General features: G+C 28.5%; 3 protein-coding genes and 1 pseudogene across 3 annotated transcripts; 3 read left to right on the top strand and 1 right to left on the bottom strand.

The window, feature by feature from the left end:
* Nucleotides 1–618: 618 nt before the first annotated feature.
* Nucleotides 619–2,661, top strand: LOC127742776 (basic form of pathogenesis-related protein 1-like). The gene is made up of 2 exons (XM_052255515.1): nucleotides 619–688; nucleotides 2,231–2,661. The coding sequence occupies exons 1-2, from the start codon at nucleotides 619–621 to the stop codon at nucleotides 2,659–2,661; spliced, it is 501 nt and encodes a 166-aa protein (XP_052111475.1).
* Nucleotides 2,662–6,814: 4,153 nt separating this feature from the next.
* Nucleotides 6,815–7,312, top strand: LOC107468434 (pathogenesis-related protein 1C-like). Its single transcript, XM_016087714.3, has one exon. The coding sequence runs from the start codon at nucleotides 6,815–6,817 to the stop codon at nucleotides 7,310–7,312; it is 498 nt and encodes a 165-aa protein (XP_015943200.1).
* A 1,447-nt stretch (nucleotides 7,313–8,759) lies between these two features.
* LOC107468513 (pathogenesis-related protein 1C-like) lies at nucleotides 8,760–9,391 on the top strand. The gene has a single exon (XM_016087821.3). The coding sequence runs from the start codon at nucleotides 8,760–8,762 to the stop codon at nucleotides 9,249–9,251; it is 492 nt and encodes a 163-aa protein (XP_015943307.1). The 3' UTR covers nucleotides 9,252–9,391.
* A 2,681-nt stretch (nucleotides 9,392–12,072) lies between these two features.
* LOC107468433 (pathogenesis-related protein 1C-like) lies at nucleotides 12,073–12,646 on the bottom strand (annotated as a pseudogene).
* Between the last annotated feature and the right edge of the window lie 2,706 nt (nucleotides 12,647–15,352).

Consider the following 15,352-nt stretch of genomic DNA (forward strand, 5'->3'; position numbering starts at 1 on the left):
TGGTTTTTTATTTTAATCATATAGAAAATATTAAAAAAACCTACTATGTAGTTTACATTTTGAATATTTCATAAAAAATTAATAGTAGAATTTTCATGCTTAATAGAAATAATTTTTTTCAGAGTTTAATTTTAATTAGTTAACCTTATAATTAATAATAAAAATTAATATAATTTACATATACTAACTTATAATTTAAAATTATACACTATTTAATTTAAATTAATAAATATAATTCTAAATATAAATGTTAAAATTTAAAATATATATGTTCAAATTACACCTAATTGATTATATTTAAAATAAATTTAAAATTTTAAAATAATATTTAATTTAAATATAATTTCAAATAGTTTTTCATATTTTTTTTAAATGAACGTGAATTATATATTATTATACAATTTAAAAAAAATAAACAAAACTAATTAAAATAAGGCCATGATCCAATAATAAATTAATGACCCACATGAATAAAAAATAATTTTTGGACATGCACTTATTCTTTTGTCTTTGTCCCTAACATTTTTCTTGCATTGCCCAACATCATATATGAACAAAATACTTGTTGGTCAACAAAAAGTTATCTTTAGCCACCATAATTTTAGTCACCCGAGACCTATGACTGCATCTTTGGTGGTCGTGGCTATCATAGCTAACGGTGACTATAAGTTGACTCTCCAATCAAATGGTAACAAGTGGAGTGTTCTTTAGTGTGGTTAAATTGTCTTGATAAGATTAAGCACAGTCAAATTTTATTGGTTTACCTTGGAGATACGATGACTATTACGTGATATGCGAAGGTTAGAAATGTCAAATCATGCGACCTATACATAACAGATAGCAAAAGCAGCGCCCGGATGCTCGGATCTACAGTCAAAAGTCGTAGTTTCTTCATCAACCAGATGGGCATCTCTACAAAGATATTCAGCAAGGATAAGGACTGCAACAGACAGAGGACTTCAATGGTAACAGCAGCGACATAACACACACAGAAATGGAAATTCATGAAGCGCTTATGTCGAAGCACGTTCGGCGGAAAGGAGTCAAGTCACCATAGATGCATGCACCACCAATGGTCTGCTCCTGCATGAAGATCCGTTAAGAGGGAGTTAGAGATCAAAATGTATGTGTTACAGTATTGGAGGGGTTACCGTTTGGATACCGGGTCAGGTGTCAGGTTATGATTGGTTTCAAGTCTGGGTCGGGTTTGGCCAAGGCCTTATCCCAAAAAAAAAAAACAAGTGTTGCAGGTAGTCATAGTTGAACGGTTGAGGATGTAACAGTGAGAGAATGAAAAAGAATTGTATAAGATTTTTAATTAATTTATTTATTTTTTTAACATAAATTTGCATTATTTAAAAACTTATCAACCAACAAATGTTTACTGTCTCTACTTAGTATTCGTGATTAACAATATAGAAGTCAGAAAAAAAAGATCCGTTTGTTTTACGTGTAAAAAAATAATTGTAACAATTAGCATAGGCATCATAGCCACAACAAATTTGTGGCGACCACATATCGTACCTCTATATATATAATTTCAATATTTTCAAAAGACTTTAGTTATGATGACGTTAATCTTTTTCAACTATATTTAGGATAAAACTTAACAAGACATACATTGTATTATGGATGGAATATTTGTAGTTTCAAAGATTTACTTAATGAAGAATGATGAAAATCACCACAGGTTTAATTACATGATTGGTCACGAGATAGATGAAATATTTGACTCTTTGACAATTTGGTGGTCACATGCCTTAATTTTAATATGAAAGAGCAGAGGCACGTTGGTTTTACTTAATTAAATCTTTGGATAGATCATTTCACTGCTCTAATCATTAATCTTAATAATAATGGTACAAATGTTCTCTCCTTTGTTTTCAAGCAAATTAAATATATGCTTGCGTTCAAGTGCATCAAATGATGGTAACTACATTAGTATTTATTTATATATAGAAAACAAATCCTTTTCGACGAAGAACAAAAATTCTTTTCTCGGTGCTCCCTGGTTACCTTCAGGGTGCACATCAAAATCAGCTTTGAAATTGTTCACCTTTGATGCAACATTTAGGCCAATTATTTTCTTATAAATACCAGTCATATACTATATATATAAATAACACAATGGCGTCTAATTTTTGCAATCAGAGAACAATATTAAAAATGAAGATATTATTAGTGTGGTTAATAATAAGTTTAATGTGTGTACTTCCTTGGTGTTTATCAGCACAAAATTCTCCAGAAGATTATCTTGAAGCTCACAACACAGCACGTGCAAAAGTTGGAGTTAAACCACTAAAATGGGACTGGAGACTAGAATCATATGCATACCTACACCTGAGTCAAAAAACTGAGCATTGCATACCGATTCAATCGGATGGTCCTTATGGTGAGAACACAGTGAGTGGTGTTAAAGCAACGGAAGCATTCAGAAAGCTTACTGGAGCACAAGCTGTGGGCGTATGGGTGGCACAGAAACAATACTATGACGAAAAATCCAACTCATGCATTGGCGGTTACTGTCGTCACTATATGCAGGTTGTTTGGCGTGACACTACTCATATAGGTTGCGCTAGAGTCCAATGCGAAGTTGGAGCCTACATGGTTTCCTGTAACTATAACCCTCCAGGAAATTTGCTTAATCAACGACCCTACTAATTAATAAGTACCAACATCTTATGGACTATGGAGTAATAATAATCGGTCATGGAAATAATAAACAATGTGAACAATAAATATTTTAAATGTTCATTTCATTAAGTGTGCGGATGATTATTCTAATATTAAGATTTATGTATATATTTAAAAGTTTTCTAAACCATAAAAAAAATGTTTGCACTAACTTAGTATTATTTTGTTTTAGAATATTAGAGATATAATAATTATTTATATGTCGTTTTTTATTAATTTAAAATTTTGATAAAAATAATATTATAATAAAAATTCAAAAAATATATATAATTATATTTTTAATATATTTTCTCGTATAAAATCTATTTTTGGTTTATGCAAATTTTTTAAATGAATTTTTCTAACGATGAATAATGAAAATCACTGTAGGTTATTTAGTGAACCAAGCCCAAGTCCGATTAGTTTTACTTGATTGCTCACCATAAATGAAGTATTTGAGACTCTGATTGGGTGGGTCACATCATGCCTTAATTTCAATGTGAAAGGGCAGAGGCTCATTGGTTTTACTTAAATAATTAGATCTTTGGATATATCATTTCAATGCTCTCATAATTAATTAATATTAATGATAATGGCACAAATATTCTCTTTTTTGTCCTCAAGTAAATTAAATATATGCATCCATTCCTAAAATATATATTAAAATATAAATATATATTAAAAATAAATTAAATTACACATATATTTATACACAAATATATTAACGACTATTTTAAAATTAATTTTAATATATATATATAAGCGATACTCCCTGGTTACCTTGAAGGTGCACATCAAACAAGCTTTGAAATTGTTGTCCCTTGATGCAACATTTAGGCCAATAATTCTCTTATATATAATAAATACCAATTATATACTAGACAAATAACACAATCGCCTTTAATTTTTGCAATCAGAGAACAATATTAAAAATGAAGATATTATTATTAGTGTGGCTAATAATAAGTTTAAGGTAAATTATAGCCTACCCTTCCTATAATAATATGTAATTTACCCTCTGTGACATGTCATTTTTTAATTGGTTACTATGTTAACTATAGTTAAACTATTGGTAATTAAATTATAATCCAAAGTGGGTGATTATATAATTTACTAAAATATTAAAAATTTAGTCTTTCATTCTTCCCCCAAATCATCCTCCCACACAATGATGTCAGAGGGTAGACTTCTGTGTTCAATCATCTCTTGAGGTAACTTGTCAACATTAGTTTCATGAGCAATGGAGATAACAAATGAACCTTCATGTTTTTCAATTCGAAAAACTTCATAAGGTGCAACCTGTTGAGAAAATAAATAAATAATAATTTGCTAGCTTACTCATTAAACTAAAGTATATGAATACAGATAATTGTAGGACATACCTTCGTTGTGAATGGGGATGATTGATAAAAATATAACTTTACTTTTTAATGTTTATAAAAATTATATATTTATTCCTCTTATAAAAATATTTAATTACAAAATTATCCTACTTTAGTTAACATATTAATTCTTATTGAGTTAAATTAACTCAAACTAAAACTAAGCATCCAATTAAAACATACCACGTCACGAGGGGTAATTTACATGTTGAAATAGAGAGGGTTGGGTAGAACTCACCTTTCGTTGTAAATGGGGATGATTGATAAAAATATAACTTTACTTTTTAATGTTTATAGAAATTATATATTTATCCCTCTTATAAAAATATTTAATTATAAAATTATCCTACTTTAGTTAACATATTAACTCTTATTGAGTTAAATTAACTCAAACTAAAACTAAGCATCCAATTAAAATATACCACGTCACGAGGGGTAATTTACATGTTGAAATAGAGAGGGTTGGGTAGAACTCACCTAAGTTTAATGGGTGTAGTCCCTTGGTGTTTATCAGCTCAAAATTCTTCAATAGATTATCTTAAAGCTCACAACACAGTACGTGCAAAAGTTAGGGTTAAACCATTGAAATGAGACAAGAGACTAGAATTATATGCACACCTGCACTTGGGTAAGCAAATTAAGGATTGCATGCCGATTCGATCGATGGTCCTTTCGGTGAGAACATGGCGAGTGGTGTTATAGCAACGGGACCATTAAGAGAGCTTACTGGAGCACAAGCTGTGAGGGCATGGGTGGCACAGAAACAATACTATGACGAAAAATCTAACTCATGCATTGGGGGTACTTGTCGTCACTATATACAGGTTGTTTGGGGTAACACTACTCATGTTGGTTGTGCTAGGCTCCAAAGCAACAATGGAGCCTACATGGTTTCTTGTAACTATAGCCCTCCAGAAAATTTTTCTCGTGAACGACCATACTGATGAATTTTACTTAACTCTTTCTAAATTAAAGGATAAATTATCTTTATCATATGTCTTCTTATTGTTAAATAAAATAAAATGAATTGATTTATCATGATTAATTTTAACTTTTAATATAACTTAAATTTTGTTAATTTAATTAATTCATCTTGATGTAACTTTGCTTTACAAATTATAAAAATTATTAAAAAATTTAATTTTGTAATTTTTTATTTTTTTAATTATATATTTATTAATCAATTTCAATCACAAAACATAAAAAATTTTGAAAGATAAAGAATAAATAAAAAAATTCAAGAGGCACACAATTTAAAATTTTCAAAATTTTCTCTCTTTTGCTTTCTTAAATTTTTTTGAAAAAAATAAAATATAAAATAAAACTTCTCTAATAATTTTTAATTATGGTATAATTTTTTTTAATCTAACCTAAATTTTGTTAACCTAATCGATTATTAATTATGGTATAACTTTTTAACAAATTATAAAAATAATTAGAGAAGTTCTATTCTATGTTTTATTATTATTTTTTTAAATTTAAGAAAGCAAGAGAGAACAAATTTTAAATTTTTATGCCTTTTGAATTTTTTTATTTATTCTTTGTGTTTTGAGATTTTTTATTTTATGATTGAAGTTTATTAATAAATATATAATTTGAGAAAAAAAATATAAAATTAAATTTTTTAATAATTTTTATAATTAATTTAGGTTAGATTAAAGTTAAAATTAATCATGATAAATCAATTAATTTTATTTCAATTAATAATAAGAAGATATATCCCAATAAGTAATTTATCCTTTAATTTTAAAAAAGTTGAATAATAGTCACTACTAATTAATAAGTACCAACATCTTATTGTGAGGCTTTAATTATTAGTGCGAATATGTAAGGATTTGGGTATAAGTTGTGAGCCCATGTTAGTGTTGTTCGTGGGAATTTTTTCGTGTAATCTTTCTATGTGTCTTGTTGCAGGTGTTTATGTTAGAGATATAACTATTAATATTATCGTCTTGTTAATTTAATTTTTTCTAATAAGTACTTTGGTGATAATTTAAAGGGTTTTTAAACATAAAAGAATGTTAGTTTGCAATTCAATAATGTGTTATCACGAATAGAATCTTTATAGAGAAATGTTATTTGTACATTAAAATTAATCACTAAAATTAGTTATGAATGTATTTGTGTATAAATATATATGTGCTTTAATTTATTTTTATAGTGTATTTATATTTTAACATGTATTTTATACTAGTAACTAATTTTAATCGTTGATTTTAGTATACATATAGCATAATCATCTTTATATATAGTTTCAAAGAATTGTTGAGTCATAGCTTTTGCAAAAATGTTAATTTGACATAGATAATGAAATATTAAAAGCAGCTCAAAATTTACTTTCTATATTTTTAGTCATCCTATAATTTTACAAAAATTGCTTCATCTTCGAACTGCTACATAGAAACTCAGCCTAGCTTCTTAATTATGATGTTAATCTTTTTCTCCTATATTTAGGATATATACTACTTAATAAGACATGCGTTGTCATATATGGTTAGAATCGTTTTTGTTGAATCATGGTTTTAATTTATAACAAAGTTAATTCAACCGTGTAACAAAATATTGAAAACAAATCATCCATTACATGTTTTCATTGTTATGGATCCGGTAATCTTTTGAAACAACTACAACAACTTACTTTTCCAAGTAAAGATTGATTCTTATAAATACCTCGCTATAACCTTAATAATTCTCATCAAACACATTAAAACATACATTACAAACAAACCAAAAAAATCACATTATTTGCACAAGAGAATATGAAAACATGCAAGATTTCATTTTCTCCTATCACTATCTTAGGTTCATTATTATGCATTATGGGTTATGTATATGCTCATGATTCACCAAAAGACTATGTTGATGCACACAATGTAGCAAGATCAGAAGTGGGAGAACCAAGTTTGATTTGGGACGATTCTGTTGCAGCATATGCACAAAACTATGCCAATCAACGGCGAAAAGATTGCGAGCTGATCCATTCACATGGGCCTTATGGAGAGAACCTTGCATGGAGTAGCAGTAATGAATTTTCAGGTGTAGATGGTGTGAAATTATGGGTAGACGAAAAGGCATACTTTGATTACATGTCAAACTCATGTGCTGATAACCAAATGTGTGGTCATTATACTCAAGTGGTTTGGAAAAACACATTCCGCGTTGGTTGTGCCAAAGTGATTTGCGACAATAATGGAGGCACTTTCATTATTTGTAACTATGATCCTCCTGGCAATTACATTGGACAGAGACCTTACTAAATAAAAATAAATATGTACTTTTTTATTTATAATATATATTACGTCGCTTATTTAATCATGGGTGGAGGGAGGAGTATTACTCATTATTATATATGTTTATGAAATAATAGATCATTTAATTGTGATTAATTACTCCCCTTTTCCTATTTAGCTACTTTGTGCTCCTCTTCTTATATTATTAATATTAAATTTAATTACTCTATTATTCTTTATAGTTTCATCAAATTTTTAATTAGATTCCTATATATTTTTTCTTTTCAATTGGATCCTTACACTACTTTTAATTTTGTAATTATATCCTTTTTCATATAAAAAATGTTAAAATTAACCAAATATTTCTTCCAAAATATATGTAATAAAAGATCTAATTAAGTTTTTAATTATGAATACCTTCAATTTGCAAAGAAATATTCAGTTAACTCTATCATTTTTTACACTATAAAGGACCTAATTATAAAATTAATAGCAGTGTAGAGACCCAATTGAAAGGAAAAAAAAGTATAGGAACCTAACTAAAAATTTGGTGAAACTATAGAGACTAACAGAATAAGATTTATATTGTTTTTTTTTTCCTTTTAATTAGGTCTCTATACCATATTAAATTTTGTAAGTAAATTCCTACTGTGACAAAAGCGTTAAAATTAACGGAATATTCTATTAAACTATACAAAATATTCAGTCAAGTATTAGACATATTCGTTTTGTTTAATAAAAATATTCTGTTAATTCTAATATTTTTGTCACAGTATGGTGTAAGGACTCAATCTAAAAAAAAGAATATGTAGAGACTTAATTGAAAATTCAATAAAATTATAGGAACTAATAGAATAATTAAACATAATATTAATTATACTAAATGCACACTAAATTTTAAATTTTTGATTACGTTAGGTGAATACTAAAATAAATTAAATCAATATATATTTATATACAAATATATTAATAATTAATTTTAGTAATTAATTCTAATATATAAATAATATTTTTATATTAATATTGGTCAACAACGCACACAAAAGGATTACATTAAGTCAATAATACTAATATACCACGTTTATATTCAACCTATATAGTAATATAATATTTTTTTCTATAATGATTTGAAAATGATTTTCTAACTTGATATGAATTATACTTTGCCAAATCTCTTAATTTCTATTAAAACCATTGTATTTAGTGCTTATTGTATATACAGTGATATCATGATTACTTCTCAGTCAAAATAATATAAATAAATAATTGATTCCATATATTAATTATCAACTAATGGTATTAGATCCGGTGCATTAATAGTTTTAGATACTATTCCTACACAGAGACTCATTTAAAAAATCTATTAATTATTAATACCTTCACGAAAAAAATTTCCTATCAATACCTACATACATATATACCATTTAGCAATTCTATATCGTTAAAATTATAACAATTAAATACCACTATCACTATGGGTTCATGCTCTCTGTTGTTGTGTATGTTGGGGTTAACGATTGTGATTGTCGGTGATGTAGTTTATGGTCAAGACTCAATACAAGACCTCCTTAATGCTCACAATTCTGCAAGATCAGCGGTTGGAGTTCCAAATTTGGTTTGGGATGATGTTGTTGCAAGCTATGCTGAAAGATATGCAAATGAGCGTAGAGATTGTCAATTGATCCATTCATCAGGTGGGCCCTATGGAGAGAACATTGCAATGGGTTGGGGAGGTTATATTGTTTCAGGCACTGATGCTGTGAGATTGTGGGTAAATGAGAAGCCATATTATGATTATAATTTTAACACTTGTGTTGGTGGTGTGGATTGTCTTCACTATACTCAAATTGTTTGGAGAAATTCATTGCGCGTTGGATGTGCCAAAGTAACTTGTAATAACGGGGGTGTTTTTGTTACATGTAATTATGATCCTCCCGGTAACATTATTGGGGAGAGACCTTACTAAGAGGTATTATTGTTGTTAATTGGCTGTTTATGTATAATAAGGCAAGATCCAATGATCCATATACATATATATAAGCCCAGTTCTACTGTGGTTATGGTTTGGATGACTATTGTGGTTATGATTTTTTCTACAAATTAGTAAATGGCACCTGGTTTATATAGTTTTGAAACTGACTGCCCCATTTAAATGACTCTTAAAGTCTTAATTGAGTTTATCACTATTGTGGTTTAGATTTTCATTCTTTTATAAAATTTTTTGCAATTTCAATTCCCTTTTAACTTTAGAGGATATATTGCCTACAGTTCATAATAAAAAAATATAAAAAATTAATAAAAAATATATTTTATTTTTTATTTTTTATTATTTTTTTATAATTATATTTTTTTATAAATTTTTTAAATAAAAAAATAAAAATAAATTAAACTTTTCATAATTTTTATTTTATTATTAAACAAAATATAAAAATATTAATTTTTATATATCTATTATTTATGTCTTATTTTCAGTGTCTTATTTTAATCAATAAACCAAACGTAATCATAGTTACAAACACTCTTATTCTTTCTTCTCCTTCCCTCCCTCCCTTCCAATGCGGTGTGAACATATATTCTTCAGGAGGCCCATCCAATTGGCTTTACGATTATGGCTTTGATCACATTTTTGTAGCTGACTTTATGGCTCCAGATTCTGCTGCTTTCACTCGGTGTCTCAGCCTCAGCCTCATACCAATTTCGATGCTCCTTCTTCCACTACGAAGAAACCTAGCATTGCCTTCAAGAGAGTCAGGAGTAAAAAAGAAAAAATATATAATTCTTAATTCATTAATAATTATATAAGAAAAAAAGATTTCTTTTTTCATAATCTAGAATGTATGAAATTGACTAAGATTGATAACAAAGTTACACTGGTAAAAAATTGGAACTAAACCATTGAGAGCCAATTAAAAGGGTCAAATTAACTTGAGAGTCAAATTTCTTAGAACAGGTATCTTTGATTGATTTGTCCTCTATATTGTAGTCATGGTAGCCACTGATATTGTAGTCATAGTAGAATGCACCTATATATAATAGTGTCACAAATGTACTAGCTAGTACCAACAATATATTGAATTCATCATGTTGTGATCTAGCTACTTTATCTATCTTAGTTTATCTTTATGAAATAATATTATAGATTCTTCTGGTTTTAATTAGTCTCTTTGTTAGATAGTTATTTTTAGCTACGGTTCATTTTCTCACTCCTATAAATGTAACGTTTTTGTCATTAAGTGTTGAACACTAAATAATATTCAAATCTAAATATTACACCACACTACAAAATTTATATTTAATTGAAAAAAAAAACTTTTTGGTAAAAATTTTTAAAATATATTTTATTTATGACAATTTATAAAACTTCTTCTAATAGGTAATTCATAATTAATTCATAATTAAGATTTAAACTTTCTCTAAAAAATTCTTTTTTTTTTCTAGTTTTCACAGAATAAGGCCGAGTCAAAGAAAAAAAAAGAGAATGATGACAAAAACAAATTTTTAATTTAAAAGTATGTTAATAAGATGAGACTAATAAATGTTTTAAAATTAAAAATAAATAAATAATTAAATTTTCACTAAACACACATAAAATCTTCATAAAAGACTTCGTAGTATTTTAAATTTTGGAAGTTTTAAAACCCCCAAAAACTATGTGGTAGAGTTATAAACCTCCACAAATAGAAGAAAAAATTATCACAAATAAAAAAAAAATCTTATAATGCCAGAAGCGGAATATTACGACAGTTTTGACAAAATTTAGCGACAATTAAAAACTGTCTCAATTATTTCATGGAATTAATCAACCATTTACCATTGTATATTGGGTGCCGACAAATTTTACAAATCGTTAGAATAACCGACACTAAATCTAATTATACGACAAATTTGTTTTATGGTAGTTTAAAACTACTGAATTTAGTTATGTTATTTGTACATACATAGAAATAAAGTTAAATAGAAATCAATCCACAGCACTACAACTTAATATATAATAGGTAGATATCAATTCAGTTATGTATGAGTATTGTTAATTAAAATCATTTTCATCAATTAATTAGTATATATGTGGTAATTGCAGCAGCTTAAATAAATCATTTTAGTCATGATAGAACTACTCTAAACCAAATTGACAAATTAATAATTTTATGAATAATGTACACATTTCATAATCAACATGCATATAATGTGTACAATACTTATATAATTACAATATTATTTATATAGTTGCATATGATCTATCATCACCAAGTTGTCAACTAGTTCTCTTACTCATTTTATATACAGAGAACATATTTTATATAAATAAATTATTACATTATCTAATATTTTTTGTCTTTTCCGGCCCTTTACCCACCTAACACTTTGGTTCAGTTTATCTCCTAGGAAACAAACGTTTATTCTGTATTGCAATTTTAATTTCTTGATTTTATCATTCAAATAAAACAAATACAATTACAGTCGCATATTATATCACTGTAATAGCTAATAATAATTAAAAACAAAGAGATAAAGGAATATATGTACTATTTAACTTGTAATTAATATCACACACATACACCACATACAATTTTCATGGGTACACATTAAGTGAGATATGGACTAATTATCCAACATATTACATGGAAAAATATCACTACATAGAATAATACATGATGAATTGATAACATAACTAGCCTTGACACATAAACTCATGATTTTATTATTATATATTGCCTTGTTACTGCTATATCAGCATCCTTAATCAAGAAGAGTTAAGAATTCAGATTAGCAGTATTATATTAAAAAGTTTAAATAGACAACATAACAACAACATTGTTTATATTAGTAAAGCTTTTGATCAGTGATATTAGCACCTGGATCATAGCTGCAAATAACAAAAGTGCCTGTATTATTATCGCAAGTTACTTTGGCGCACCCAAGTCTTACCGAGTCACGCCAAATCACTTGTATGTAGTGGACACAGACTTGGGCACTCACACAACTATTAGGACCATAGTCATAGTATTCCTTCTCCTCCACCCATAATTTCACGGCATCCGTGCCGGAAAAGTTACCGCTGCCCCATATTGGCCGTTGGAATGGAGCAATTGGCAATCACTTTTTCGTTGATTGGCGTAATTTTGTGCATAGGCTGCAACGGTGTCATCCCAAGACAAGTTTGGAACACCAACCTCGGATCTTGCTGCGTTGTGAGAATCAAGGTAGTCTTGTTGTGAGTCTTGGGCATAGGCCACATGACCCACAATTACTAACCCTAACACACACAACACAACAGAGAATGGATCCATGTTTTGACCAATAACAATAACAACTACTTAATTATTTCAGTGATGTATGTATAGAAAATGCTAAGTAGCTAGTGGGAAGTGTTCGTTTGGTGAAAATGTTGCTACAGTTGTGACGTATTTATAGGGATCTTAATTAACACAGAAAATTGTTTCATACGGAAGACTAGATTAGTATATAGAAATTTCAAAATGTGATCGCGTGGAGTAATAATAATAATAATAATAATAATAATAATAATAATAATTCTTGTCTATACCATTTGGAGAAATGTTAAACGTTAAGTGGTTAATTCTTTTGATTTTATCCTATATTTAATTTATCTATTATGGTAAAAAAATATGGTAAATAATCTTTTGTTGACTTGAAAATATCAAAGTATGGTAAATTTGTTTTAAATTTATTGAAAATGAAATATGATTTGGCTCAATTTATTGAAATAATTACTTACTATCGAGTATTGAGTACGAATCTAATCTATTGGATATATACTCAGTTGTAAACAACGAATCACGATGATCAACTGAATATTTTATTAATAATATTAGGTTATTTTAGAATTTAAGTATTCAATTCATTTGTTTATAACTTCGTTATTTTTAAGATAACATACCAATAATATAATAATTAATAAAACCCGATATCGTTTTGTTCTATTTTTGTTTTGTTTTATAATAACGTATTTTCTTTTTATTGGATACACACATATAGTATACGTGTTGCACCTGTTATCATATTATTCTAAATAAGCATTGAGTGCATGGTCTTAAAGAAATTAATAAAATCAAATTACTTATTAGTGACCATGATTGTTATTTAAGAATCCATCACTATATATACGACGACGCATTATTTAATAGGAAAATTATGTAAGCTTGAGAATCAATTTTTTACATAAATATTTAGTTTGTCCTTCTTTGTCTCTTTTTGATTTCATCTCTTTTTTTTTGGTTGTCTATTTCATCTCTTTTAATTGTCCCAACAAAAATTAAGTGTTGTTTGTAATAGCAATTAAGATAGAACAAGAAATTGGAAGCATGAGTGTGTTATGATGCATTGATGCAGGAAATAGAATTAGAAAGGAGAAGGAGACTTGATGGAAGGTGAAAGTAGTGAAAGAGTAAAACGTAAAAGTGTAAGTAAAAGAGTAAAATTAAAACTCATTCATTAAAATTGTAACTACAGTATTTAATAATAAAGTAATACAATATATATATAGTGAAGTATCAATATAAACAAATTAATAATCCCTTACATTCATTCACAGCCCCCTCAAACTTAATAGTGGGTTGAAGAATCACTCTAAGTTTGTCTTGAAATTTATGAAATAGAGATGATGAGAGGGGTTTGGTGAAAATATCCCCAATATGATCTATAGAAGGTATATGAAGGATATAGAGTTGTTTTTGATTCACCATCTCTCTTAGGCAGTGAAGGTCGATTTTCATGTGTTTGCACCTAGTATGAAGGACCGAGTTAGCCGCTAATGAGTAAGCACTTTGATTATCACAGTAAATAGTAAGTGTTATGGATTGTGGAATTCGAAGCTCCTTTAGAAGATACTATATAGACACTAGTTCTGACTGAGATGTTGCCATGCTCCTATACTCTGCCTCAGTGCTACTACGACTAACTTTGGCTTGCTTATTGCTCCTCCATGATACCAAATTGCTTCCTAAGTATACACAATAGCCAGTAACCGATTTCCTGTCCTCCAAATCCCCTACCCAATCTGCATCTGCGAATGAAAGTAGTCTCAAGTCAACACATTTTTGAAATTTAAGACCTGCTGATACTGTACCTGTAATATATCTGAGGATGCGTTTGACAGCTTTCCAGTGCTCAATTGTTAGACAGCTCATGTATTGAGAGACCTTGTTCACAGAGAAAGCAAGATCTGGTCTTGAAATAGTCAAATACTGAAGTGATCCAACAATCTCTCTATACAGTTTTGGATCCTGAAAATGTTTAGCACCATTTGATGTAAGCTTCAAGGCTGAGACCATAGGGGTATGCATCGATTTTGCAGTGTCCATTTTGGCTTTTTGTAATAGATCTCGAGCATACTTTTGTTGGGAAACTAGAATGGATCCATCTGTTAAATAGGAGAATTCTAACCCAAAAAAATAACTGAGTTTTCCAAGATCTTTAAGCGAAAAGATTGTATTAAGATCAGAGATAAGTTTGTTTATTTCACCAAGGACACTTCCAGTGACAACAATATCATCTACATAGGCTAAGAGAAAGGTGGTAGATGTATCAGTGTGTTTAACAAATAATGAAATATCACTTTTGGTTCTAGTGAAACCAAACTGTAATAACGTAGCAGTTAATGTATTGAACCAAGTTCTTGGAGCTTGCTTCAATCCATAGATTGCCTTGTTCAACTTACAAACCTGTGATGCATCTCCAAATTGGTAACCAGCTGGTGGAGACATGTATACCTCTTCTTCAAGAATACCATTTAGAAATGCATTATCAAAATCAAATTGCCTTAGTGTCCACCCACGTGATAGAGCTATAGTAATTAAAATTCTCACAGTAGTAGGTTTTACAACTGGACTGTATATTTGGCTGTAATCTATGCCTTCAACCTACAAAAAATCCTTCACAACTAACCTGGCTTTGTACCTGATGATGTTGCCTAATGGATCTCTTTTTATAGCAAATACCCATTTAGAATCAATAACAATTTTATGCTTTGGTGGTTCAACTAAATTCCAGGTGTTACATCTTACTAAAGCTTGAATTTCAGCATCCATTACATTTTCCAATGTAAAC

This window comes from Arachis duranensis, chromosome 10, assembly GCF_000817695.3.
Source record: "Arachis duranensis cultivar V14167 chromosome 10, aradu.V14167.gnm2.J7QH, whole genome shotgun sequence".
Lineage (NCBI taxonomy): Eukaryota > Viridiplantae > Streptophyta > Magnoliopsida > Fabales > Fabaceae > Arachis > Arachis duranensis.